The 18078-nt window shown below is 48.7% G+C and overlaps 1 protein-coding gene and 1 pseudogene across 2 annotated transcripts in view; both read right to left on the bottom strand.

Annotated features, from left to right (window-relative positions):
- The window catches only part of CEP131 (centrosomal protein 131), a gene marked incomplete at its 5' end in the record, with an annotated part of 28388 nt that extends 12865 nt beyond the window's left edge, over positions 1-15523 (bottom strand). The window contains 6 exon segments of one of the 2 annotated variants that reach the window (XM_040330947.1): positions 497-614; positions 1505-1612; positions 3321-3522; positions 9738-9840; positions 11092-11121; positions 15407-15523. In XM_040330947.1, the coding sequence (XP_040186881.1) occupies positions 497-614; positions 1505-1612; positions 3321-3522; positions 9738-9840; positions 11092-11121; positions 15407-15523 (678 nt within the window). 2 annotated transcript variants of the gene reach the window in all.
- On the bottom strand, positions 4936-5018 carry LOC120919672 (annotated as a pseudogene).
- Positions 15524-18078: the final 2555 nt, after the last annotated feature.

An 18078-nucleotide genomic window follows, 5' to 3' on the forward strand; every position in this document is an offset into this window, starting at 1 on the left:
CAACCTAAGCCATTGACCAACCTACTCACAAAGTGACTCTTCAGAAACAGGGAAACTGCTAACGCAATGCCAACAGCTCTAGACCAGGAAAGCACCCTGCTTTCTAAATAGTGTCCTAGGTGGCACCAGGTGCCTGAAGGTCACTTACAAGCGGTTCTCGCAAGTCTAGTCCAGTCCAGATGCGGCGCTCTAAAAGCCAGGCTGAGGACAATTGTGCTGGAAGCTGCACTCGAAGAGACAACCCTCTGTAAGAAGTATTTACTCAATCCCCACATCCGCACCCCCACCCCCATAAACCCTTCGGCAGTGAGAGCAGCGCCCCCTTATAACTGCTGTTATAGAACTGCAGATCCGAGACTAGTCGCTGAGATCACACCAAGAGTCCCCACGACATATAAGAATCAACATATTGAACCTCTCTGCCATCCGCCAAACATAGAACTATCACGTCTGGGTGGAGCGACCCTTCCTATGACTGGATGAAGGGTGTGGTTACCTGGTGCCGCCGGTCTTGCTCCTCTTTGCTTTTCTCGTACTCTTCTCTCAGCACGCGGGTGGCCAGGGCACAGTTATCTTCCAGCTGCTTCCTCAATTCATCCAGCTCCGCCCTCTGCCTGTGTGACACCCCAAAGAGATCAATGAGAATAAACGACACACACGGCTCAATCTCCTCCCATCAATACGCCATGCAACCAATCAGCAGCTAAACCACAGCAAAATGCACTGAGGGGGGGGGGGGGTAATTTGTGCAATATTCGGTCCGATTTGCCGGCTGCCATTCTGCTGCCTATTAAAAGGCCAAACAGAGGTTTCTACAGTGGGGGTGCACTGGTGAAATTTTCTGCTTGGGGACCCCCAATGCCAACATTTTCCTGCAGTAGTTTCTGGAAGCCATATCACTCTCTCATATTTGTATGGATAATCCATTGGGGTGGGGATGTACCACCATTATTAGGTTTGGGGTGTATCCCAACTATTAGTGTGGAGTACCACCATTATTGAGTTGTAATGCCATTATTGAATGTGGGTGCGTACCACCATTGGGCTTGGGGTGCACCGCCATTATTGGGCTTGGGGGTGTACAGCCAATTATTGGGTTTGAGGTGTACCACCATTATTGGTGTGTGTGTGTGTGTGTGTGTGGGGGGGGGGGGGTGTACCGCCATTATTGGGTTTGATGTGTACCGCCATTATTGGGCTTGAGGTGTACCGCCATTATTGGGCTTGAGGTGTACCGCCATTATTAGGAATGGGGGGTATAAAGGAAAGCATTTCTGATGGTGGCCCTGGGGGAAATATTGGTAGCAATGAGTAAAAGAAATGTTACTGGGTCCCCCCAACGGACCACAAATAATGGGCGTCACGCTAACAACCAATTTATGATTTATTTCTCATCACTGACACCCATCCACTTTCATTTGGCCATGCTCCCATTAAGGAAGTGCCCCCGCTTTGTGTATGGAGTTCAGGCAATATAAACCAGAATCCCCCTCCAATCTCTCACCTGGCAGCCTGCTGGTTTAACCGCTCCTTCTCCTCGGCAACTTCACTGTACAGACGCCGGCGCTGTTCCTGCAGGGACTGCTCTTCCTGCACCAGCTGTTTCTCATACCTGCACACACAAAGTTTCACATTAATAGAGAACGCGGGTTACAAAGTTTGTCTGTTCTTCTCTAAATAATATGAAGATTACAGGGTAATTATGCAGATTTTGGCTTTGGTACACTGCTTTGGCTGCCTCTAGCAGTGTACTACACAGTTTTTTACAGCAGAGCTCAGAATGTGAGAGGAAGAAAAGAGACAGACAATCAGGTGTGTTGCAGTACAAGGAGCATGCCGATAGGACAAGAGCGCAGAGTGACAGATGAGCTTATCAGTCTAATGCATCATCTTTCGCTGTCCAGTCACAGGGTAGACAGGTGACCTGTAAGTGAAAATGAAACTGCATGCACAGACACACTATAGGCCTCTGCCCGGTCTAGCAGAGATGCCCAGGGCATATGTGCATATGCCAGATCCCTAATGCATATGCAGACATGCCCTAGAAGACGTCTTTTGATGTCGAAACGTGTCAGGTGGAGTCTCGTGCTGTGCTCATCGTGTTCCAGGAAGTGAACGTCCATGCCAGCTTGGTGACTTAATTACAGGGTAAAAGGATGTAGAGTAGTATTTTATTTAGGACCCAAAACTGGATGGGGGCGGACGACTTGAAGGAGAGCTGCCCCCCGAGATGGCCAAAAGAAGAGGTGCCCCCCCCCCCCCCCCCCCCGAGATGGACAAAAGGAAAGAACCTGAGATGACTGGAAGGAGAGGGCTAGAGATGGGTACAGCTGAAATTTCTTTAGATCCTGACCTGGAGTGAAGAACGGGTGAATTAATCCTGGGGGAGGTCGGAGGCGGCGGGAAGGGGAGAGGTCGGAGGCGGCGGGAAGGGGAGAGGTCGGAGGCGGCGGGAAGGGGAGAGGTCGGAGGCGGCGGGAAGGGGAGAGGTCGGAGGCGACGGGAAGGGGAGAGGTCGGAGGCGACGGGAAGGGGAGAGGTCGGAGGCGACGGGAAGGGGAGAGGTCGGAGGCGACGGGAAGGGCAGAGGTCGGAGGCGACGGGAAGGGCAGAGGTCGGAGGCGACGGGAAGGAGAGAGCCTGGGGATGACGGGAAGGAGAGAGCCTGGGGATGACGGGAAGGAGAGAGCCTGGAGATGACGGGAAGGAGAGAGCCCGGAGATGACGGGAAGGAGAGAGCCCGGAGATGACGGAAAGGAGAGAGCCCGGAGATGACGGGAAGGAGAGAGCCAGGAGATGACGGGAAGGAGAGAGCCAGGAGATGACGGGAAGGAGAGAGCCCGGAGATGACGGGAAGGAGAGAGCCCGGAGATGACGGAAAGGAGAGAGCCCGGAGATGACGGGAAGGAGAGAGCCAGGAGATGACGGGAAGGAGAGAGCCAGGAGATGACGGGAAGGAGAGAGCCAGGAGATGACGGGAAGGAGAGAGCCCGGAGATGACGGGAAGGAGAGAGCCCGGAGATGACGGGAAGGAGAGAGCCTGGAGATGACGGGAAGGAGAGAGCCTGGAGATGACGGGAAGGAGAGAGCCCGGAGATGACGGGAAGGATAGGGGTAAAGCTGGGTACAGCGGGGATTTCTGCAGATTCTGACCTGGAGTGAATCTCCCCTTCCAGTTCTTGCAGCTCTCCACACAGACATCTGCCAGCTTCCTCAGTCAGGCATTGAAGGCCAGATAGGGACAGCCAAAGGGTCTGCATTAGCCCAGTTGTGACTGGTTCTCTGAGAGACTCCCTTCACCACCGCAGTGCCGTGCTCACCTCTGCTTTGCCAGCTCTCGCTCCTTCTGGCTCAGTTCCTCCTTTTCCAGTTCCACGTTCTGGCGCAGCTCCTCAGCCTGGCGCACGTAACGCATAGCGGCCCTTTCGTCAGACTGCAGGAGCTCAGCCTCGTGGAGCGCCTTCAACTTGCGGATTTCCTGCTTGTGTTTGGAGATGAGTCTCTGGATCTCGGGTTCTAGGCCTGGGGAAAAACAAAAGAAAACATGGCTTCTATTAGAAGAAATTAGATTTATTTAACCAGCTCACCTCCAGAGCAATTTTTCTTTAAAATCAACATTTTTTTGCTAGAAACTACAGAAAAATTATATATTTTCTGAAAGCAGAGACCCTGGAGAATAAAAAAGATAAAGCACACAAGACCTGGGGTTGCATTGTTTTCAACAGAAGACTATAATGTCATATGAGATGGGGTGGATGGCGGATTATCGAGAGCAGAGGAGGCAGTGCAGGAGGGAGGTGAGTACCCAACACTAACATTGTCAGGTTAATAAGGAGCGAAAGGGGGTCCATTTCAAAGAGCATGGTTTTGTTGATTTTTCTATTGAAAAGCCTGTGGCGTGCATAACACAACCCAAAAACTTCACCCGGTGCAGAAAAAATGCGCACACACATAAAGAGTGATACACAAAAAAGTGCGACGGGTGCTGCGTCAAGTGGTCCTCCGAAAAGAACCCAACCCTGATCCCCCGGGGCGTTAGGCTCCAGACGGGGACTAGAGTAAACAGTGGTCCGTGCAGCCGAAGCCGACACGGACCCAACTTCCTTGGAGGGTCTGCCGAAACAGAACCCTCCACGGTGGGGCCCCCCCGAGGGGAGACCCCATAAGAGCAGGCGAACTAAGCCAGAAGGCCATGTCCACCCCCTCCCAAGACGTTCAGGGCTGGCCCTAGGACCGGCACCCTACTAATCACACACAAGGTGTACAAACGTGCACCAAAAAAAAAAAAAATAAAAGACGTAAAGTGACAAACATGGGGGTAAAATAAAAAATAAAGTGGGGGAGAAGGAAGGTGGGAGATGCGAATAGAAAGTGATGATCATGCAATACGATGGCCGGCCCACCGGCCAGGAAACAAAAATTCCCCTGGTCCTAGCCAAAAGGCTCGGCCCTAGAGGCAGGTGTGAAAAGGGTGTTTGTGGAGATCGTGGCCATGGTGCCATATGAGTAAGTGCCCTCTCAAACACTTGTGCAATGTATGGCACCCCTGGATTGCCACTCCAGGGGCACTATCTCCACAGGCTTTTCAACGGACCCCGACCCCTGGCCCGGACCAGCAGCACCCTTCCCAGCCAGAAAGTGTTAGAAGTTCCGACAGATTGGGGAGAGCCCACCTCAGCAGGCTACTCCCACAACTCCCATCCCTCCCTCCTAATCACATTCGGGAAATACTAACCGCTCCCCCCAAGGGGAAGGAGGAGCAAGTGTTCTCTCCCGAACAACTGACCCCGAGGCAGGCACCCCCAAATCCAGGCCAGGCCCGGCCCCTCAGCTTCGACCTCATGTTTCTCCGTCCAAATCAGAAGGCTTCCACCTCCACGCCAGCAGGTTTAGCATCTGCCAACTGCCATCCCTTTCCACCTCGACGTGTACTCAGGACGGTTAGCATAGCACCACCTACGGGCAACTAATAAGAACAGATACTACACTTGATCTTAGCCAAGAGGCAGAGAAGCGTGGTTTTGTCGATTACTGAACCTGAATGCAGGAAGTGGTTGGAGTCGATGTATGGATGAAGATATAATGACCTGAGAGGTGACACATGGTGATGGGAACATGCAGGTTAGGTATAGTATGAAGGGGGTTAGTTATTACATAGGATATTCTGTGTTTGCCTTGGATAAATAGCTGGTGTAAATTTGCTTGTGACTGACCCGGGACGAGTACAACCCCCCCCCCCCCCCCCCCCAGATAAGAGCGTATTCTGGAAATTCCACCTCTGACATGAAAAATCAACAATTCACTGTACAAATACAATCGTGCCAAAAACAAGTTCAACTCAGCCATAGTAGTTTTCAGATTAGCAGACCAAACAGCTAAAGTAAATACGAAAGAAAGAAAGAAAGAAAGAAAGAAAGAAAGAAAGAAAGAAAGAAAGAAAGAAAGAAAGAAAGAAAGGTGAAATACACAGATAAGAAAGAAAAAAAAAAAGAGTTAAATACACGAAAAAGAAAAAGAAAAAGATAGATAGATAGATAGATAGATAGATAGATAGATAGATAGATAGAAAGTTAAATACACAGATAAGAAAAAAGAAAGAAAAGAGTTAAATACACAAAGAAGAAAAAGAAAGAAAGAAAGAAAAAAGAGTTAAATACACAGATAAGAAAGAAGAAGAAAAAAAAGAAGAAAGAAGAGAGTTAAATAAATACACAGATAAGAAAAAATAAAGAAAAGAGTTAAATACACGAAAAAGAAAAAAAGAAAGAAAGAAAGAAAGAAAGAAAGAAAGAAAGAAAGAAAGAAAGAAAGAAAGAAAGAAAGAAAGAAAGAAAGAAAGAAAGAAAGAAAGAAGGATGGATGGATGGATAGATAGATAGATAGATAGATAGATAGATAGAAAGAAAGTTAAATACACAGATAAGAAAGAAGAAGAAAAAAAAAGAAGAAAGAAGAGAGTTAAATACACGAAAAAGAAAGAAAGAAAGAAAGATAGATAGAAAGCAAGCAAGAAAGTTAAATAAACAGATAAGAAAGAAGAAGAAAAAAAAGAAGAAAGAAAGAAAGAAAGAAAGAAAGAAAGATAAATATTTACCTGGGCAAAAGCGAAAATTCTGCTCAGCCAGTGTTGTGCTATCCACCTGTGAGGTCCTTCAATGCCACCCTTTCCCCAGACCAGGTGATGTCTTCAAGCATCTGGCTTGACCAATGCAGGGTGGCATCATTCCCGTACATGCACAGGAGTCATACATCCCAGCACATTGCCACCTAAAAGGACCATATGCACAAAGCTGGCACAAGGTGAGATCACGAGCCCCACATGGTAACAAAACCATGAGGACAAACCACGTGGGAGATAATTCTCTAATGCCACAAGAAAATAGTTACACAACTAGTGACTCTACCAGATCCATCCAGAACAAAATTCCCCACAGGGACCATCTGGGAAGACCAATCAGGATTTAATACAGAAAGGAAAGGACTCTCAGACTGGACGGTGGTCAACCAGGGGAAAGATCTCCTCTTGAAAAGCTGAGGCAGGACAGAGGAATGATGTCCTGGCTAAGAAACCCAAGGCAATGGATATGCTGACTATTCTTGAGACTCAAAAAAGTGACAGGGCATTTTTAATGCATAGGTACTGTGCTGTAAGAGGGCCCAGGTGCATGGAGGCCCAATGATAATCTTGCACTACACCATACTTGCCAGCAGTCCCGGATTTGCCAAGAGAGCAAAGTTTTTTTACAAAGCTGTCCCGGGATGGCAATGTCCTGGGCAGCATCCCAGAATCTGAGCTTCGGGAACAGCAGCAGCCTATCACTGGGCTAAATCTGCAATCCAAATGTCATCTTACCCCACTACTTGATTAAAATGGATTTGATTGAAAGTACTAATAAATATATGTTTAATACTATCAACTAGTTATACTTTCATTCTTGGGAGTGGGGGGGGGGGGGGGGGCGGGGTAAATTGGGGAAGGCTGGTAGGGGCCACAGTGCATTACTTTGCCCAGGGGCCCATGATGCTATTAAGACAGCCCTGTCTGGAGATGCTCCTGACTCCCCAGGTCCAATGGTAAGTCTTATTAGGATGGCAGAGAACATTCTCCTAGGGTAAATCAGAGCAGGGGAATTCACTGGAAAGCCCATCCTCTTTAATCTGTAAAGCAAACGATAATGGAAAGACCTGGATCCATTGGTATGGATCCTACAGAGTCATCAGTCCATTCCCTGCTACTGCCAGAGGATTGCTACACCAGGAGATGAACCTGCACAACATGTAGATGACTCAGGGGCATCATGGGGCCCCCATCGGACGTTCTCCACCTGCCACTTCCAGCCCAAGGACGTCATATGATGTCCTGGACTTTCAGTGGGGATATCTGAATGATGGGTGCAGCTACAGGCTTCATTCAGATATCCATCTCTTCAGCTGGCGATTCTGTGCACCATAAGTACGATCATAGCGGCAGTTCTGCCGTTTGATCGTTCTTATAAGCGACGGGAGGGGACATCCCCCCCTCCCACTGCCATCCGGTGCTTCTTCGGGCCCTCCCGTGCCATCGGGGACCCGAAGAAAACGATCTGCCGGCGCCGGAGGGGAGGCATAGAGAGGACTGGTGACCAGATGGTCACCAGTCATCTCTATGATGGTTGGCGGCCCGGGCGCGATGTTATGACGTCACGCCCGGGTACCGGAAGTAAACAAAGCCGCAATCGCGGCTGTCGGCATGAGATTGGTGAATTTTTTTTCTCGATCTCATGCTTTCCAGCCTGGAGGAGAGATGTGGGGTCTTATTGACAATTCTAACTAACTCAATGAAATACACAGCAGGGTGGCGGAATTCATTTTCTCAGGTACTGATTACATACAGTCAGCAGGCACTCTGCAATATGAAGGTGGTGATCTATGGGACAGGTAGGTCCGTACGTCTCTCCTATTACACAGCCGGCTTCACCCATGTGACATAAACTGGGATTACTGCCTGAGATGTGAATAAAGCGTGACCTACATAACCATCTGGGCCGAACTGCAGGCAGCAGTGAGGAAGACTGAGCCATCGCATCTCTGACGAAAATACAGCATCATGTGCCGCTATTGCCAATTGTTTCTGCATGGAACTGATCCAAAGACGTTATTCAGAGGAGCGTCTCCCAGTGCCAAACCGTCTCCTACACCACACACCACACAGTGACATCTAGTGGCAGAACTAGAGATGGCAGCTTTCTACTATGGCTCAATCACACCCACCACCAACGCTGGGCTAGTGTTCATGACTGGTCTCCCCACTCTTCTTTCTGCAGGAATGATGGGAACCCCTCATAATGGGCACAGCAGGGGTACAGACCTGGGAACTCAGCACAGGGATGGTGGGAACCCCTCATAATGGGCACAGCGGGTATACAGACCCGGGAACTCAGCACAGGGATGGTGGGAACCCCTTGTTATGGGCACAGCAGGGGTACAGACCTGGGAACTCCGCACAGGGTTGATGGGAACCCCTCATAATGGGCACAGCAGGTGTACAGACCCAGGAACTCAGCACAGGGATGGTGGGAACCCCTCATAATGGGCACAGCGGGTGTACAGACCCGGGAACTCAGCACAGGGATGGTGGGAACCCCTCATAATGGGCACAGCGGGTGTACAGACCCGGGAACTCAGCACAGGGATGGTGGGAACCCTTCATAATGGGCACAGCAGGTGTACAGACCCGGGAGCTCAGCACAGGGATGGTGGGAACCCCTCATAATGGGCACAGCGGGTGTACAGACCCGGGAACTCAGCACAGGGATGGTGGAACCCCTCATAATGGGCACAGCAGGTGTACAGACCCGGGAACTCAGCACAGGGATGGTGGGAACCCCTCATAATGGGCACAGCAGGTGTACAGACCTGGGAACTCAGCACAGGGATGGTGGGAACCCCTCATAATGGGCACAGCAGGTGTACAGACCCGGGAACTCAGCACAGGGATGGTGGGAACCCCTCATAATGGGCACAGCGGGTGTACAGACCTGGGAACTCAGCACAGGGATGGTGGGAACCCCTCAATGGGCACAGCGGGTGTACAGACCCGGGAACTCAGCACAGGGATGGTGGGAACCCCTCATAATGGGCACAGCGGGTGTACAGACCCGGAGACTCAGCACAGGGATGGTGAGAACCCCTCATAATGGGCACAGCAGGTGTACAGACCCGGAGACTCAGCACAGGAATGATGGGAACCCCTCATAATGGGCACAGCAGATCAACAGACCAAGGAATTTTATATTTGTCTGCTAAAAAAGATACACAATATATAAAAAAAGATGAAAGAAAATCCCATATTTTGGGTTGTCGCCCGAACAGGAATAAAAGGGACATTTTCCAATGGGGAAAACTAGTTCTGGTGACAACCAGAGATTCCCTCACTTTGGAAGGACTCTCACGTCCTGTTGTGGCTATGGAACAGGAAGTGAAGGGATATCTCCCCCCCCCCCCCTTCACTTCCTGTTCCATAGCCAAAACAGGATGTGAGAGTCCTTCCAAAGTGAGGGAATCTCGGGTTGTCACCAGAACTAGTGTCCCCATTGGAAAATTTCCCTTTTATTCCTGTTCTGGTGACAACCCAAAATTTGGGATTATCTTTCCCTCTCTGTGATGATGGCAAACAGGAAAAAGGACCTATAAAAACACGACGGGGTGTAATCCGAGGATTGCTGGTGGGAGGAGGAGGAGGAATGGAAGCCGCTTACCCTTCACAGTGATTTCTTTGATTTTCTTGGTCTTCTCGTCGATCCATTTCTCTCGGCGGACTTTCTCGGTGGCCGTCATCAGTTCCTGCAGCTTTTTCATCTCCTGGAAGACACAAGAGAGAGGAGAGGGATGAGGAGAGGAAATGGCTCATGGGATTAATGAGGTTGGGTGCGCTCTTCATGCAGCATGGAGACACGGGACGAGCGATGTTCTGACACAGAAGGAACGGTCTGCAGACAGAAGAAGAGGCAAGTGGTCATTCTCGGTGTGAACGGTCATGCAGGTGGTAAGGAGCTGCGGGACCTCGGAGCCATGCACTGCAACAATGTAGGAAGGTGGATTTATACATACTCTGGATCCACAGTGCGTACAGGAATGTATGTATGTGTGTATATATATATATATATATATATATATATATATATATATATATATATATATATATATATATATATATATATATATATATATATATATTCCCCCCCATCTATTGGTTGAATTGTATGGACTTATTGGGTTTCTTATATACACCTCCTCATTATTTTATATTATTTATATCAGCCAAACTCCGGGACCATGAGCACCGCTTAAAAATTAAAGAGCAACGCCACTTCTATTGAGAATCAACGCCTCCCCCCCCCCCCCTTGGGTGATCCTCTGTACATTTTTCAGGGATTGTAACAAACTTTGTAGCAGATCCCGACCTTTTGTTACTCTGAAGAAATAGCGGTTTGTTTCTCTGTGTCCATGTGCAAAGTGAATGTGAATGGGGGGTGACTTTATCATTATCAATCAGCTGCTGCACCTGCAGGGCTCTAATGAGGAAAGTGTCAGGGCCTGCATTCCTTTAGATGCGATTTCCTATTGGGAGTCCCTCACCAAAAATGACATTTGTGTTGCAGGGGATGCCCAAAATGTGGCTTAGTGCAGACTTCTGGGAAAATCAGTGAACCAAGAACACAAGCAGGAAATTACATTTCTGTGGGGGGGGGGGGGGTGTGGGGTGTGCGCTGTATACCATCTGTGTACAGAGCGCCTCCCGGTGGCCATATTGGATTTTACAGAAAATTACAGCGACTGCAAGCAGCGTCTTTGGGGCAAGCATTTGTTAGTAAAAGGAGTTGCAGAAAACATGCACAGGACATGCATACCCCCCCCCCCCAGGACTGCGCAGAGCGGAGGGGGTGCTTATTACATTAATACAGCCCTTAGTATAGACCGGAGAAGGACGGTAAGTACTGACATAAGATGGGTGTAATAACAGAGGGATCCAAGGTGGGGGGGGTGCACATTGTACAGAACATAAGGGTGGAACTGGACAATGTGTACTGAGCAGGCTTGGGGGGCGATTACCTCACACAGGGGGCCCAGAGTCTGCCAAACCTGAGGATGAGGAAGAAAAGAGAGGGGGGGGGGAGAGGTAACAGGTCAAACACATTAGTCATAAAGGTAAATGGTGTCAAGACAACCGTCATCAACTGCTTATCATCCATTCATCTTTTTTTTGTAGGCGACGGCAGGGCCGATCGCTCTATAGGCTCACTAGCAAGCCGCTTAGGCCCGCAAAGCTGCGGAGGGCCACCCAAATTACTAGAGGCCCCGCCTGGTGAAAAGTCATTTTCGGCCCCCCTTCTCAACTCGCTGGCTGCATGGGAGAAGAGGTAAGAAGTCAGCACCCCCAGCTTCTCACATAAAGTAAGATGTAATTTCTGACAGGCAGACATCCCCTCCCCCCTCGATTCTCAACTTTAACGTGGACATGTCACTGTCGGCAGCGCCCCCCCCCCCACTTTAATGGGACATGTCACTTTGCCTTAGGGGCCACAGGTGGGTCAGGATCGGCACTGGGTGACGGGCAGTACATCGGTCACCCCTTTAATGGTGGTACAATGACACAGAGATCTGCTCCGGACACAGAAATGTCGTCACAGGAGCCCAGCGAGGAATCGGATGGAAGACGACGAAACTCTCCTGGAGGGAGCGATGGGGACAATAGTCCAGGCCTGTCCCACCCTTCATAAGGCAGACCCCCGGACAGGCCCACGTCTGTCCTGGCGGTGACCCGCTTAGTTTTCCCCCGCCCTGTTCCCCTGACGCCATAAGGCAAGTGCCCAACTTGCACTTGCGCTAGCGCCGGCCATGGCCAATGTGGGAGGTAACCCTGGGGGTGGGGGGGGCCGATACCTAACAGACTCCTCAATAGCTGCGTGGGCCACCCTCTGATCGGCTTCTCAGCTCGGGGAGCCTGTATGTATCCACGCAGCTCTTAGTTCATCTGTTAGGTTTCCTTTCCGACTGGCCAGCTGCTTACTGGGAATGGTCCCTTATCACCATATTTACCATAACGATAGGAATCTTATTTACATCTTGGAATTATCAGCAGCTACTGATATCAGGAATTATTTTATTACCTTTTCTGGTGCGATTGTTGGATTTTGACATCCCCCCCCAGTCTGCCGTTTCCATCCATACCACAGGTGTCTGTCATTTATCTCGTATTATAGATTGGCTAATATTTGCCGTGCCGCTCCCAAAGAAGCACATAGCGAAACACGTGGAGTCAGACGGGCCACTTTAGAACTACATTTAGCCCTATACGTAGGATTGTGATATTTTGCAGATTTTATATGAAACCTCGGCTTGCGAGTAACGCGGTTAACGAGCGTCTCACAATACGAGCGCTGTATTTAAACACTTAAGGACCGCCTCCTGCAGATATACGTTGGCAGAATGGCACGGCTGGGCACAAGCACATACCGGTCCGAAGCTCCGTGACCCGATTGCCGCTGGAGTCCTGCAATCGGTCCCCAGAGCTGAAGAACGGGGAGAGCTGTGTGTAAACACAGCTTCCCCATTCTTCACTGTGGCGCCGTCATCGATCGTGTGTTCCCTAATATAGGGAAACACGATCAATGACATCACAGTCAAGCCCCGCCCCCCTACAGTTAGAAACACAGATGAGGTCACACTTAACCCCTTCAGCGCCACCTTGTGGTTAACTCCCAAACTGCAATTGTAATTTTCACAGTAATCAGTGCATTTTTATAGCATTTTTTGCTGTGAAAATGACAATGGTCCCAAAAAGGTGTCAAAGTTGTCCGATGTGTCCGCCATAATGTCGCACTCGCGAAAAAAAATCGCTGATCGCCGCCATTAGTAGGAAAAAAAAAAATGAATAAAAATGCAATAAAACTATCCCCTATTTTGTAAACGCTATAAATTTTGCGCAAACCAATCAAACGCTTATTGCGATTTTTTTTTTACAAAACTAGGTAGAAGAATACGTATCGTCCTAAACTGAGGAAAAAAAAATGTTTTTTTATATATTTTTGGGGGATATTTATTATAGCAAAAAGTAAAAAAATATAGATTTTTTTCAAAATTGTCGCTCTATTTTTGTTTATAACGCAAAAAATAAAAACCGCAGAGGCGATCAAATACCACCAAAAGAAATCTCTATTTGTGGGAAAAAAGACGCCAATTTAGTTTGGGAGCCACGTCGCATGACCGCGCAATTGTCAGTTAAAGCAACGCAGTGCCGAATCGCATAAACTGGCCAGGTCCTTTACCTACCTAAAGGTCCAGGTCCTAAGTGGTTAATACCCGCGTATTGTCATAGGACATCCACAAGGTGGCTCTGCCATCCTGGGTGGACGTCATATGAGGCCCTCGGGCCTCCCAGCCGCTTGGGGGCGCGCGTGCGAGCCCGCCGCATCCTACGGGTGCCTGGCGGCTGCGATGCCCGCGTTCGGCAGTTACAGAGCCAGGGATCCACGTCCTGTCAGGGAGAGGGGACCGTTGGTGTGTCCCTTGTACATAGGGACACCGGTCGGTCACCTCCCCCGGTCAGTCCCCTCCCCCCGCAGTTAGAATCACTCCCTAGGGAACACATTTAACCCCTTGATTGCCCCCCTGGTGTGTTAACCCCTTCCCTGCCAGTCACATTTATACAGTAATCAGTGCAAATTTATAGCACTGATCGCTGTATAAATGTGAATGGTCCCAAAATAGTGTCAAAAGTGTCCGAAGTGTCCGCTGCAATATCGCAGTCCTGACAAAAATTGCAGATAACCGCCATTACTAGTTGAGGGAACCATGAATGCCAACATGTACTGCGACATACTGAAGCAGAGCATGATCCCCTCCCTTCGGAACCTGGGCCGCAAAGCAGTATTCCAACATGATAACGACCCCAAACACACCTCCAAGAAGACCACTGCCTTGCTAAAGAAGCTGAGAGTAAAGGTGATGGACTTGTCAAGCATGTCTCCAGACCTAAATCCTATTGATCATCTGTGGGACATCCTCAAACGGAAGGTGGAGGAGCGCAAAGTCTCCCAACATCCACCAGCACTGTGATGTCATCATGGAGGAGGGGGAAGAGGACTCCAGTGGCAACCTGTGAAGCTCTGGTGACCTCCATGCCCAAGAGGGTTAAGGCAGTGCTGGAAAATAATGGCGGCCACACAAAATATTGACACTTTTGGGTCCAATATGGACATTTTCACTTAGGGGTGTACTCACTTTTGTTGCCAGCGGTTTAGACATTAATGGCTGCGTGTTGAGTTATTTTGAGGGGACAGCAAATTTACACCGTGAGTGTCTGGAGAGGGGTGCAAGAGTGTCTGGAGAGGGGTGCAAGAGTGTCTGGAGAGGGGTGCAAGAGTGTCTGGAGAGGGGTGCAAGAGTTTCTGCACTGTGTGGCCCCATAATCTCCTATTGCCCAGGGGCATCATGAGTTGTCAGTCCGCCCCTGGCTAGCAGTAATCATTGTGTTCTGCCGGACCAAGAAAGCTCCTTACCAGTCAGAAAACAATAGCGCTGTGGGAATGAATTTCCCATCAACACTGAATGTTGATGGTTGCAGGAAAGAAAACCGCATCATCAATGGCCGGCCTTATGCAACAAAACTACGGCTAAAAATCTAATAGGTAGATTCAGGTACGGCCGCGCAATGTTAAGACGGCGTAGCCTAGCGTGTTTACACTACGCTGCCTTAAGTAAGAGAGGCAAGTACATGATTCTCAAAGCACACACCTCCTTACTCGCGGCGGGCGTAAGGGCGCCTAATTCAAATTGGTTGGAGGGGGGCGTGTTGTATGGTAATGAGGCTTGACCTCACATTTGACGTTTTTCCCTACATTTCCCAGTGCGCATTGCGGCTAAGTACGCCGTACGGGCCTATTGATTTTGACGTGGACGTTAACGACGCAACTCCCGATTCGCGGACAACTTACGCAAACGACGTAAAAAAATTCGAACCTCGCGGCGGGAACGGCGGCCATACTTTAACATTGTTATTCCACCTCATAGGTGGAATAACTTTAGGCCACCTAAGGCCTTACGGAAACTACGTAATTCGACTGCGGCGGCCGGGCGTACGTTCGTGAATCGGCGTACAAGCTCATTTACATAATCTACGCCGGCCGCAATGGAAGCGCCACCTAGCGGCCATCCGAAAAATTGCAATCTAAGATAGGCCGGCTTGCGCCGACCTATCTTAGATATGTTTAAGCGTATCTCTGTTTGAGCATACGCTTAAACATACGCCGGCGTAGATTCAGAGTTAGGTCGGCTTATCTACTGATAAGCCGGCCTAACTCTTTCTGAATCTACCTAAAAGAAACTGTAAAACAGAATGAAATGTGCAGGGAGCCCCGCCTCTTACCGCGTCGTGCTGCTCCTGCATCTGTCGGATCTTACTGGAGTATTTCTGATCCACCTTCTTCAGTTCGGTCACAAGAGATTCACATCGCTCACTCAGAGATTTCTTGTCATCGATGAGCTGGGGAAACATACACACTAAGATTTTTGGATCTCTCTCATTTATGTTAAAGGGGTTTTCCACCTTTTTTTTAAGTTTATTAAAAGTCAGCAGCTACAAAAAGTGTAGCTGCTGGCTTTTAATAAACAGACACTTACCTGCTTCACGGCTCCAGCGACGCGCCGGCCGGGGCTCCGCTCCTCGCCCCCCCCCCTCGCCGGCCGGCGTCTTCATTCTTAGTGTGGGCACCCGGCAGTGACAGCTTTCGGCTTCACGGCTGGGCACCCACTGCGCATGCGCGAGCGGCGCCATCTGATTGGACAGGCGCTCGCCTACAGGGAGGGGCTGTGAAAAGGCGATTAAGCTAATCGCCTTTCCAGCCCCTCGGCGGAAGGAGGAAGTGGGACAGGAAGTCCTTCTCCTGAAGCCCCCACTCCCCCCCCCCCCCAAAAAAAATTACATGCCAAATGTGGCATGTAATGGGGCGAGGAGTGGGTTAAGAGGAAGTTCCATTTTTAGGTGCTTTAAGAGTGCAAAATGTATCTTAACCACTTCCCACCCACGCTATACCCGAAAGACAGCTACAGTGTGGGCTTACTTTGCTGGGAGGGCATCTCCATGATAATTCGGTTGTACACCCCCCTGTGCCACATGCATTTGGTGCGCTCTGTGATCGATGCATCCTTGAGACACAATGATCACAGATCGGGAGAAAGGGCAAATAACAGCAGCAGCCCTTTACCACGTGATCAGCTGTGTTCAATGACAGCCGATCACAATGTAAACACAAGTCGGTTATCGGCAGTCCTATCCTCATGCTGACAGTGAGAAGAGTAGAGCCGATAACCAGCTTGTGTGAAAGGGACAGGTACACTGATAATCACGGTAGTCCCAGAAGGGCCCATCAGGGCAACCTATTAATGCCCACCAGGGCAGCCTATCAGTGCCGCCTCATCACTGCCCACCAGTGCGGCCTATCAGTGCAGCCTCATCACTGCCCACCAGTGCAGCCTCACCAGTGTGGTCTCATCAGTGCCCACCAGTGCCTCCCCATATGACATACTAAATTCTAACTCAAGGTGGACCATCTCCAAAAGGCGGCTGGGATCCTTGTACACATTTTTCTGGAGACATCGAGGCCTGAAGACCTGAAAACTTGTTCTGGAGCGACTTGCTAGGTCAGTGGTAGGTCTGGCTGTACCGTTTCATGTTTTTAGCTTGCATATTTTGTATAATATAAATAAATTATATAGAATTAAATTACTTTTACACTTTGTTTTTGAAAACACACATTTTTGATTGTTAAACAATGATAGGAACATGGTATTGAATTGGTGAATTAACCTGCTGACACCCCCACAGGGGAGGGTCTGGTTCATAGATAAAACAAATGGGCTTTGATAAAGCGAAACATGTAAGCAGTGTGTCCCGCCCCAATGGGATAGAGATATTATGTATATATATATATATATATATATATATATATATATATATATATATATATTATATATATATATATTATATATATATATATATATATATATATATATATGTTTCTCTGAACCATTTTTCTATGGACGTTATGTTTAGTTCACATGCTGCCATCTAGTGACCTTTTGTGGTATGTATTCTACGGGAAAAACTTGCGCGCTACTATGCTCTAATTTTTCTTAAGCAAATGTAAACCATCAGCCTCCAGTGAATATAGTGAAAATAAACTCAGAAAAATAAATACTCAAGTACAAGCCGACCCGAATATAAGCCGAGGCACCTCATTTTACCACAAAAAACTGGGGAAATGTATTGACTAGAGTGTCCATCTGCATGCCTCACTGTGTCCATGTCTCACTATGCCCATGACTAGACTGACGTTTAACATGGGAGTCTATGGAAGGGGTGCCCGGCTTAAATAAATAAATAAAATCGGTGCTCCCCAAGCCGTAGGTCCTCCGGACAACAAACTGTGCACACGTGTAGAGGAGAAATGGGGCTACACGTGTGCCAAGTCCCGGGTCCAGGGGACCTACGACCGGCCGGTAGCGGGTCACCGGAGAAATTACTGTTTAACATGGGAGTCTATGGAAGGGGTGCTTGGTTTTGAAAATAAATAAATAAAATTGGTGCTCCCCGGCCGTAGGTCCTCTGGACAACAAACTTTGCACACTTGTAGAGGAAGAGTGGGGCTACATGTGTGCCAAGTATGGCCAAGGCCGGCCGGTACCGGGTCTCCAAAGTCCAGGAGATCAGGCGCAAAAAAAAGGTGACTCGAGTATAAGCCGAGGGGGGCATTTTCAGCACAAAAAAAAAAAAAAAAAAAAAATGTGCTGAAGAACTCGGCTTACACTCAGGTATATACGGTATATAGTACATGTATAGTGACCGTGAATTAGCTGCAACCACTTAGTAGTGTACAAAAAAAAAAAAAAAACACACTGCATAATAAAATGTAAAATAAAAAGATGGGAATGGCGCACTTTTTCAATAATGTGCCATAAAGTAATATACTCAAAGAATGAATATGATGAGTATCCAAACATACAAATAAATGAATAAAATGTGAATAAAGTCCAACAAAA

The sequence above is a fragment of the Rana temporaria genome, chromosome 12 (genome assembly GCF_905171775.1).
Source record: "Rana temporaria chromosome 12, aRanTem1.1, whole genome shotgun sequence".
In the NCBI taxonomy this organism is placed as follows: Eukaryota; Metazoa; Chordata; class Amphibia; order Anura; family Ranidae; genus Rana; species Rana temporaria.